At 41.7% G+C, this 11,426-nt stretch overlaps 1 protein-coding gene across 1 annotated transcript; it reads right to left on the bottom strand.

The window, feature by feature from the left end:
* Positions 1-384: 384 nt before the first annotated feature.
* Positions 385-2,744, bottom strand: LOC130731969 (uncharacterized). Its single transcript, XM_057584122.1, has 2 exons — positions 998-2,744; positions 385-743 (listed from the first exon to the last, which is right to left on the bottom strand). Exons 1-2 carry the CDS (start codon positions 2,163-2,165, stop codon positions 718-720), a joined length of 1,194 nt encoding a protein of 397 aa, XP_057440105.1. The 5' UTR covers positions 2,166-2,744; the 3' UTR covers positions 385-717.
* Positions 2,745-11,426: the final 8,682 nt, after the last annotated feature.

The following is an 11,426-nucleotide window of genomic DNA, read 5'->3' as shown; positions in this document are numbered from 1 at the left end:
GGGTCACGACGATACATAAGTTGAGTGGGAGAGAGATTAGACAAAGCTTTCAGGGGATTGATATTAAGCAGATAGGTAGCCATTTGAAGGGCATGATGCCAAAAGGATGGAGGAATAGACGCATGGGCGAGAAGAGTGCGAATCATGTTGTTAATGGTGCGTATTTTACGCTCCCCCTTGCCATTTTGAGATGATGTATGTGGGCAAGAGAAGCGAAAAATAAGACAATTAGCAGCACAATAAGCATGAAATGATTTATTGTCAAACTCGTGCCCATTATCACATTGAAGACATTTTATAGTTTGAGAAAAATGTGTTCGGATTTGATTCGACAGAGAAGTGAACATTTCAAAAACTTGAGATTTATTACTTAAAGGGAACGTCCACAGGAAATCTGTAAAATCATCTAAGAATAATACATAATACCGATGACCCGCAGAAGGCAAAACAGGCGAAGTCCACAAATCACTGTGTAAAATGTCAAAAGGCATCACAGTAGCATTATTAGAAGAAACAAATGGCAACCTAACATGTTTGCCAAAAACACACGACTCACAAACTGTGCTAGAATTTAAATGCTCATAACTAATGAACTTATTGCTACGAAGAGACTGCAAGGCAGAAGAACTAGGATGACCAAGACGACTGTGCCAGAGACTCTGAGCTAGACCAGCAAATGGAAAAGACGGAGTGATTGGGTAGAGATCGCCAGGACTATTACATCTCATGAGTGGAATCCCCGTCTGAAAATCATGAACCAAGAAGCCATATGGGTCAAAACAAACAGAAACATTGTTATCAGTAGTGAGTTGTCGCACATAAATCAAGTTTTTAACAATATTTGGCGTGTGCAAGACATGGGAAAGGGTCAAAGGCTTGTGTTTATGGGAGGTGGGAAGGGTTGTGTTTCCAGAACCGTGAATCGGAATACCCTGTCCGCTACCAACATACAGTTTTTGATTAAGATGACTCAAATTAGAATAAGACGTGAGATTACCTTGTAATGCTGCTACATGAGATGATGCTCCAGTGTCCATATACCAGGTGCTGTCCGGAGGAGCAAGTGTCATGGTGTGCATTGCAGTGGCAATGTCAGTGGACACGGATGTGGCTGATGCAGCATAAGCCTGAGGACGCGGGCCCAAAATGTCGGGTTGCTGAGGAGGTGCAGAAGGACGAGTCCACTGAGAGGTAGGGTATGGGCACGGAGGCATGGCCCATGGAGGTCGTGCCCATCCCCAATGCTGGTACAGAATGTACTGCGGCCGAGGTGGCATCGAAGAAGAGGAGCCCTGAGAGGTGCCACTGCGGGATCTACCACCTTTGCCACGATTCCCTCCACGACCCTTAGAGTTGTGGGATCGAGAACGGTTGGAGGACCGACGATCAGAGCTCTGAGAAGAGGCATCAGAAGGACGCGGCTGAGTAGCAACATAGGCAGCAGGAGGCTCAACAGGTTTCATCTTAGCCATACCGGCTTCCTCCAAGGTAAGCATGGAGCGAGCCTGATGAAACGAGGGGAGCAGATTGCTCTGGCGAATCAAAGTGGCAGCACCCCTGTAAGCATCAGTGAGGCCGGAGATGAGCTGCAATACCAGACGATGATTGTTCACAGGAGCCCCGACATCACGGAGCTGGTCAGAAAGCGTCTTCAGACGCTGACAGTAGGCGGCAACAGTCGGAAATGCCTCCATGCGAACAGTAGAGAACTCCTGCTCTAGGGGGACAGCACGAGCGTTCTGATTATCCTGAAATAGTTCCACCAAATGCGTCCAAGCAGTGAGAGCAGTGGAGTTAGGCTCCATGATGGTAGTCATCAGGTCAACAGAAATGGTGGAAAAAATCCACTGAAGGACTGTGGCATCCAGAGTGGCCCACTTCTCATAACTAGGGTCTATGACTGGTGGATGAGGCTTATCTGCAGCAGGGACAATGTGATGTAGAACCCGATGGGAACGTGCATGAATGCGGAAAAGCTCCGCCCAGGTGTCATAGCGATCAGTCTCCATGTCCAGCATAATAGGAATGTTATTCCTAATGTTCGAAACGACGAGAGCCGGGTGAAAGTCAAGCTTGGTCGGCGGGATATGAGGAGTCACCGTAGTGACCACCGTAGGAGTGGAGGTGGCCACGGGTGTGGGATCCGAGGATGCGGTGGTAGACATGATAGGGGAAAAAGAATAACTGAGAGGAGCAAATGCTGTTTTTTTTTTAGTTACTGGTCTGGTGAACCGGAAATAAGTGAACCGGGTTCAGGGGCCGATTCAGTTGAACCGGGTTTTTCTGAAAAAACCGGGATGTGGGGATGCACGTGACTGGGTTGTCACGTTGGGCACTCTTCACGGATCTGGCACGGGTTTGGGGACCCGATTGCAGAGGGACCAGACCTGGTGGTTGCTGGCGGCGACTGGCTGGGCGAGCGGCGGCCGGAAGGGGGAGGGTGGCAGCACTGGTGGTTGCCTGAGGGTGGACGGGGCCGGCGGTTGCGGGTTTGTCCAGAAAGGGAGAGAAGGAGCAGCGGAAAGGCGCGACATTGGGAGGCTCGCGCAGGAGAGGGGAAAAAAATGGTGGACGATCGGTGGCGGCAGTGCAATGGCGGCGGCAGGAAGGGCTGGCAGCGCAAGCACGGGCACGACGGTGGCAAGGAAGCGGCGGCTGCAGTATGGGCAGCGGCGGCTGAGAGAGGAGGAAAAGAATGAGAAAATAAATTCAAGAACTAGGTCAGAGGATGTTGACAGCTCTTGATACCATGTAAGATAGTTTAAATGGTTGATTTTCTCATTAATCTGAATAGGTATATATACAAAACTAAGTCAAAACATTCCTAATATGTCTAGCTTAATTACATCCATGATTTTAGCCTAATTACAAAGACTAAATAAGAATAATACATATTCCTATTCTATCACAATTGACCCACAGTCATGGGGTAGCTTCGGCTGCATACCAAAGAAAAATAAGACCAGACAAAACAAACACCCCCTCCCATGCGTCTAAACCCCCATGAACAACCAAACCGGCGCCACACAAAAGCATCCTTACTTAACCAACTCCTCCACCTCCGCATTCCCAATCTCAAAAGCACCTCATCAGACACCATCCAGCGATGAGCCAAGACCCCGACATGTCAATTGAGATGGGAGTGGTTCTCGCGGATTTGAGCTTCCAAACCTCTCAGTATCAAAGCTTCAGAACCGCGTGGTTTAAGGTCTAATTGCTTACCAATCAACCAAACTCTTTGCGCACGTGTCGACACACCATCCTCTCCCGTCACGGGCTCCAAATAATCCGCAGGCAAGGCTTTGGGTTTGTTTTTGCTCCCTTTTGGATGCCCCCGCTGCAAGCTCTTTTTGGAGGAGGTTGTATTTGGGGACTCCTGAATCGCGGGAAGCGTCGGAGTACTAGGATCAACGCGCATAGTAGGAGTTTGAGGCGTCTGAGAAACCTGAAGATCACGCTCCAGGGGAAGGATGGAAGCACAAGTATCGGTTTGCCTTATGATTTGATGAGGGGAAGTGCGAATGAAGACTTCACGCTATACGTGCTTTGTTTCCTGTAAGACTGAAGTTGTCAGAGTTGCAGAAGTTGTTGCAAACCTCAATAAGTCGTTTTGGCTGTGAAAGCAGAGAGGCAAACATGGCCTTTGCTCTTGTTGCTGAATTGAGATCTGTGGTTCCCAATAAGTGGAATAAAGAGGCCATGAACAATTATGCACCAAATCCTGTGAATTAAAAGAATAACCTGTAACAGAAAATTTCTTATCAATATTAGTAACAGGATTTTGAATATCATTAAAACAGATTTGATTTCCCTTTGCCAAGATTCATTCTGAACTTATATTTTTCCACCACCCCTTTATCTCCTCATGCGTGTAACCTGACTCCTTTAGAGTCTGTAACTGCTCCTTCAATTCCTCTCCTGAATTGATGGCTGCCTTAATGACGTTCGATTTTGAATTTTTGAAAACCGCTCCTAACTGCCCCAAATCCGTTGAGAACGCCTGAGCCGCCGATGCCTCCGGTTTGCTGGCTTGACCGCCGCTCACAATAGGGAAATTTACTCCCTCATCCGCCATGGTAAAGTGCGCATCATCTAGAACTTGTAACCCTTCCAGTTTATCATTCCTATAGGTTTCATCCTCTTACTCCGAAACGATCTTGTAACACCCCGAATTTCAGGGGTCACCATAGTAACCTGATAAAATAAATATGCAATGTTTTCCAAAAGGATTTATAAACATGAGTATATTTTTTCTTTTCAAAGTGTTTCTAAAACATGTCATGCATACTCCCATCTACATATAGATTTTTATCAAGCCTTGAATAAGGCAAGTACCCGAAGGTAAACACGAAAGCACCCAACCTACAAAACCTAACCGATAGAAACAACTCAACGAATAATCTATAATGCAACGACGCCATAAATCTGACATACTTCCTATGGTCTCCGCATCGGGGAACCGCAGGAAAGCAAAGCATCAGAATCTTGCCGGAAATTCAAACATAAATTCCTAAAAATCATTAGGTGAGCTTAAACCAATAACGGTAAGCTCTCTAACCCAAGACTCTAGCCTTTAACCCGAATCTACTCTTTAGGTCCTTCACTAATCTTCAAGTCATCATCTTCGGCTCGTACTGAGGTCAAGCTCCATCGAGGGTTCTCCGTCGCCTAATAGCGTTAAGCGCCTAAACAACAAGTAGCAAATAGAAAGGGTTAACTCCATGCAATTACCACGTATAAAAGGGAAAAGCATGTTATTAAAGTTTAAGTGCATAACATGGCACATAAGCTAGCAACTTAATCTCAATATAGATGACAACATATATCTAACAACATGAAATCAAATCATATATCAACGACGCCAACAATATGGATTTAAATCAACTATCAACAACATAGATTTAATCAGATATCAGTAACATAATAACAAAGATTTAAATTAGATAACAATAACCTCAACAATATGACATCAAATCAGATAACAACAACCTCCACAATAAAATCAATCCATATAACTCAATATATAAGTGCCCTGTAGTACAACTATGTGCTACTACCAAGACAAGTCAAATAAAAAACGTCTCGCAAGACGGGACAATCACCTGGAACGAAAACCATTGATCTGCCACTTAATAACGCCACGAAGGCCACACAGTCCGCCCCGAAGGTCACACAGTCGGTCAAATCAAAAGCGTCTCGCAAGACGGGACAATCAGGTGGAACGAAAACCACCGATCTGCCACTTAATAACGCCACGAAGGCCACACAGTCCGCCACGAAGGCCACACAGTCGGTCAAATAAAAAGCGTATAGCAAGACGGGACAATCACGTGGAAAGAAAACCACTGATCTTCCACTTAATAACGCCACGAAGGCCACACAGTCCGTCACGAAGGCCACACAGTACAATCCAACAACACATATGCACAAATATCAACAATTTCAAATCCAATAATCAAGACAGAGTAACCATATGTTACTCTTAATATCGACAAGCATTCGTCAATTCAGTTTCATATCCGCACAAACACATCAAGCTCTATTGAGCGATGAATCAATAATTCAGTGTTGGAAAACATAACCCTGTCATATCAACTAGAAAACAGTAATGACAGAAACCGGTAAACGACCGAAGCCTCTCAGAAAATGGAGACACACGTCTCAATAAGTTCACTCGGCGGAAGCCTCCAGAAAAAATTTTCATAGTTCAGCACAATAATCATAATCCAATGCCAATCAATATAAACATCTTCATCTCAAACGCAGGCAGTGCGATAAAAGCAGGCAAGACTCAAAGACACTCTAAAACTGAGTTACCCTTACCTTTTTATTTCTCCCTCCTAGCTCAACGTCGCAGTCCAATCCAAAATAAAGCTCTCGAACTCAGCAAAGTCCCCGGGCGTCCTCCTCAGTTGTGAAACGTCACTGCTTTCTCCAAAGCCCTTTCCTCAGCTCAACTCGTTCCAAACCTTAAGCAAAATATCATTTCTTAGTCACTAAGGAACAATATAAACTAATGACACTAATCAAAACCGGAAAAGAAGCTTTCAAAGCTTCGGAGTTCGACATTTAGGCACGAATAGACGACAGGACCTCTGTTCGCTAAAATGTGCGTAACTCGAGCTACAGAACTCGAAATGACACGAAACCAAAGCCAAAATTTCGACAATCAAAAGATCTACGCCATAACTCGGACAATATAGACCCAAAAATTATTTTTGGACACGGTCCAATTCCTACAAGTTTCGGCCACTTCCAAAAATAGGGTTTCCCGAACTTTTTCTTTGATCTAATTTAATTCCTAGGTATTCTTAGGCGATATCTAGGCCAGGGAAACTCTCAGAAAGATTATCGGGTCGAAAACTAACACAGGGGTATTTTGGTCAGTGTTTTTAGCTCGGAAATTCAAAGTTGGAATTTCGAAAAATAAATTTGATAAGCTTGATCCTAACAACATTTATAACAACTAATCCTACTAGCACTAAGCTCAGTCGAGAGTTTTCGAACCAAAAAGCAAAGCTTTCTCATAAAAATGGGTATTTCCACATAATTGGATCTGTGCAGCGATTCGGGGAGATTCAGCAGAAAGTAACTGGATATTCATGCTCTTGGGCATGTAGGGAATAAGTTTAGGCAGAGAAATCAAGTTATTTGAACACTTTTACAAAAAGCTCAAAACTTTGAGCACAGAAAGGCATAGAAAAAAGCGACAGAATTTACGATCAGAGGTAAGGAATAGCATCAGTACCTCGAGGTCTACGCGTAGCAACAAACGGCACGTCGAACCGTCAAGAAATGGCGAAAAGCTCTCCTCCCCTTCTTCCTCTCAAAGCCACAACCATCTATGGTGGAAAATGTGATTTTTTGTTTGTTTTTTCTTCTATTTATAGGAGATGGAAAACGCGGAAAAATGAAAATTTCGCGATTCCGATTTTTCCTGCATATTCCTTTGTGAATTATAAGATAGAATCCGACGACAGAATTCTAGAACTCAAAACAGGTTTCTTGTAATTTAAACAAACGATCCAATAACGATATTAATCGATTTAACCCGAAAAATTACTTTTTGCAATTAATATCGGATGAGAAAACTTCCTTATGAAGAAAGATTGGAAACATCGAAAAAAATGGGTGTGCGTGTGTGGAATCTTCGTTTGAAGCTCCGAATAGAAAAAGTCTTCATCCAAGGTTAACTTTAAGGTTCTTGAGTTGTCAGGAACTTAGTTTCGGCAAACTTCCGAGAAATGAAATCTATCGTGTGTACAGTCCAGGGTTTCGTATCGAAACACTTGTCATGGAAAGGAGTGAGAGAAAATTCTTAGGCTTAATTGCACATTTGCTCCCTCATCTTTCACCATTGTGCAATTTTCCTCCCTCATGTTTAAAACGAGCGAATTTACTCCCTCATGTATGAATTTGTGAAAATTAGCCCCTTCCGTTAGTGAGCCGTTTGAAGATTAACAGAGGTTGCTGATGTGGACGTCATTAAATGACGTGGCTCTGACATTTTTGCCACTAAGACTTCATGTAAGTAAAAAAAAAACAAAAATTCAATAAATAAAAAATTTCATTTAAATTTAAATAAATCCTAATCATCATTATTATTAACTCTGTAATAAATCCTAATCACCATCATCTTCATCTTCTTCTGCCTATCAAAAAAAATCTTCATCTTCTTCTATGTTCAAACCCAGAAAAATTTCCAAACCTAGATAAATAATCTCAGATTGAATCCAAAGCCCTTTGTTCCTTATACAAAATCCCTTCATCTTCTGTACCTGACGTCTCAACAAGTCCCAAATCCACGTTTCTGAATCTGAAACTATGTTCATCTCCATCATCTTCATCCCCTTCTTCAAATTCCAGAAAAATGAAACATAAACACAAAATCTTGATCAAAGTCATCAGACCCACCATCACCATTCTCTCCCCTCTTCATCAGAGCCACAAGACTTGGCCAAACACAGGAAAAAAAATCAAAGCTTTCTTAAATCCAGAATTCTTCTCCTCCTCCGCACCTCAAAATCATCAGTCACAACCCAAAATCAACCTTCCTTTGAGTTTTGGGTATCGATCTGGGTTGGAAGCGATCTCTGAGCTTAGATCCAATGGCTATTCGCGATGGATGAAGGAGGAAAATCTGGGGTTCTGGGTCAGACCCACTAACATTCGGACGAGGTTGATGAGACTGGCGGAGGAGGACGACGAGGACTAGCAGAGGAAGACGGCAAGGACGATGTTGATTATGAAGACGGTGATCTTGTTCCTGGGTGCATATTAAAAAAATTCAATCTTTCAATGTTTCTTTATTTGGGTTTTTATGTGAATTCAGTTGTGGTATATATAGACCAGATCAGATTCGGAAAATGGAATAGTCATTTCAAATCCGGAAGTCACATAAACCGGTGGAGTTGATAAAATGGGTAATTAAGTACTGATTTTTGCACTTGGCTTGAAAAATCACTTCTTTTCAACTTACTTACTGGAAGTTTTAATGTTATGAAACTGTTGTGCAAAAAAACGTGGAGCTTGAGTAGCAGCAGCACTGTGCTTTAATTTTAAGTTGGTTGTTGAATTAAATTGTTTTATTTATTTTCTTTTTTATTTACTTATGTGTCTAGGTGGTATAAATAGTAAAGTGGTGCAGAAGAAAGGTTAAGGTGGTGTAAATAGCAGTGCCACATAAGCAATTTCGTTTAATTTTAGATGACAACTTAACGGAAGGGGCCAATTTTCACAAATTCATACATGAGGGAGTAAATTCGCTCGTTTTAAACATGAGGGAGGAAAATTGCACAATGGTGAAAGATAGGGGAGCAAATGTGCAATTAAGCGAAATTCTTACATTCCTCTGAAGATTTTTGAATTTCGTTTCTACAGTGCTTTAAGCACAGATTAGCCCTTTACTAACGCTTTCGCCCTAAGGCGGAAGTGAATAAAGCTCGTGCTAGAACCTATAGCGACTATAGTGCTATTATTGGTCATTTCCTGAACTTTCTTCTTCATAATACTAATCCAAACATCAAACACAAGTAAAGTTCCCCTCACGCTTACACAAAATCCTATGCGTGAGTTGGAAATTAATTATTTATTTAATTCTAAAATCCTGGGTCTTACAGATCTCTTCGGCTTCATACTCCTTATCAAAAGAAGCTGCTTGGAACATAGCTTCATCAACATTAATGTCTTCCTCATTCTCAAAATCGTTCTCTGACTGAATATCATCCTCCGAGTTATAAATCTTCACCGGTGTAGCTGGCATGTCTTCCATCTTACCATAGTCATAAGCAGAATCTTCTTTCTCTGACAAAATAATACAAGAGATTCCATTCACATCAACTGCCATAGTAAAACTCTGAAAAAGCGGATGTTGCATACGAATAAGGATGCGTGCAAAGTCTGCCCGGTGACGCAACTTGGTTGCTGAATCCAAACTCACAAAACTCCCCAATCTATTACCAACGGCAGTAAAGAACGATTCCGTCCAAACTCCCATCGGGACTTGCCACAGACGGATCCATACCAGTTGAGCTACGCCATAGGTAAGCATGGTACATGGTCTAACCTCGGACAACTTCAACTCTAGAAAACACTTACACTCCAAGAGAGTATCCTCCATCTCTTCCTTATTCTCAAACTCTATAACCACCTCATCTGCTCCGAGTGGTATGAAACGAAAATTATGCAATCCAGTTTGGGCGAACTCGTCCTGTAGAACTTGGACAGGCTTCGGTTCAAGCATGCGAGCTCTTGCACAACGTTGATACCACACCTCATCCAAATCAAAGTCAGAAAGGCGTAACTGACATGCTTCTGTACCTTTTGCAGACTCCTGAGGCTGAGCCGTTTCGTTATTTTGCATCTCATGCTCTTTGACAGAAGATTGTTGCTGTTGCTGAGCCTTTGGTCGCCAAATTTTGCCAGTAGCTCGCACTTGTTGTTGTTCAGATGATTTTGCTGTATTCACACCAAAAGCTTTCTGAGGTTTTGCTCTTTTCACGACCAGAAAGTTGTCGTCTAAACGCATCCCATTGAACAAACGAATTGCCCTCCGCGCCTCGGCATCGTTATGAAAACGGACAAATCCGTAACAAAACCGCTGCTGAAATTTCTTCTTGAACTGGACGAAAACATCACAGACCCGTCCTGCCTTCCCAAAGATAGCTTTTAATTTCATTAAGGTGCTCCGATCGCCCAAGCCATCGACGTACACCGAGAAACACTTCCCCTCAGCCTTAGAGGTTTGTTGATGCCGATCACGAAACCTTTGCTGGCGTTGCTGTTGTGCGGAGCCATGGTTGCGTGGACTGTAATAGTATAGTTGCTGCCGTTGGCGAGGAAAGCCTCCCCCTGGCCGCGAATAGAAGGGTGTGCGCCGCTCCTCAGATCCCATTCGCTGCCACTGAAACCCATCGCCACCATAGCGCGGCGCGACTGAAGGCTGAGACCGCCATGATTGAGCCTCCCTACCTGGTCATGAATTCCGCTGCCATTGCTTGTCATCGTGTTCATACTTGGAACTCGTCGCCTCCCATCGCCGGTGCCGGAACCACCGTGGCTGGGGTTCCCAACGGGCTCTCTCTCTACCCTCTCTCATCCCTTAGAAAATACAATACTAAGCATAATATATTTTGAAAAATGTCACGAACACTTTATTTGACATTCTTTCTTACATTTTCTTCTTAATTGGTCAAAATTTATGTCGATTCACTAAATTATATATGGTTTGTTTGATTACCGTTTTTGTTTTTTGTATTTAAAAATTATTTTTAAAAACGGCTCTTTTAAGAAGAAAAAAATTGTTTGAATGAAATGTTTTCTCACATTAAAAACGACTTTTTTTGAAAGAAGAAAAAAATTGTTTGAATGAAATGTTTTCCCACATTAAAAAAACTGTAATTTAAAAACTAAAAACCAAAACATATCTGTATTGTTATGGTATTTACCATTTTAGATTCATTGAATATTTTTTAAAAAATGTTGAGTTTCTATTCTTATTATATAAAAACTTATTAATGAGAATAAAATTTTTCAGTAAAATGAAAAATACATGTTAAAGAGCACAAATTAATATATTATTTTATATTAATACATTTCTTCTAACCAAGTAAATCTCTCTATTACACTTTTTAATCATTAAAGTGTACACATTTTTTCATCTTTCATTTCTTATTAAATCGTGGTTTATTATATGAGTCTTTTTAGCTCTTTATTATAAACAATAATTTTAAATAGTAGAAAATTATTCTCTGCATATAGAGATTGTAATATGAAGTGTTGAAAAATGCAAAGCATTTCATTAATAATTAATTAAAAATAAAATCTTATTTTATACAAAAATGTTAATAATAGTATAATACCATAGAAATGAAAAGAAAAAAAAAAACCTTTTAGGCTAGGGATTTAAGTTCTATTAAGATCAATCT

Source organism: Lotus japonicus, chromosome 1 (genome assembly GCF_012489685.1).
Source record: "Lotus japonicus ecotype B-129 chromosome 1, LjGifu_v1.2".
Classification (NCBI taxonomy): domain Eukaryota; kingdom Viridiplantae; phylum Streptophyta; class Magnoliopsida; order Fabales; family Fabaceae; genus Lotus; species Lotus japonicus.
Note: the sequence above shows the minus strand (reverse complement) of the source record. Positions and strands in the feature narration are given on the sequence as shown.

Coding starts and splice junctions, on each gene's coding strand:
- LOC130731969 (XM_057584122.1), bottom strand. CDS start 2,165: ATGTCTACCACCGCATCCTCGGATCCCACACCCGTGGCCACCTCCACT. Junction 744..997: donor TCATGTAGCAGCATTACAAG/GTAATCTCACGT, acceptor CATGATTTTCAG/ACGGGGATTCCACTCATGAG.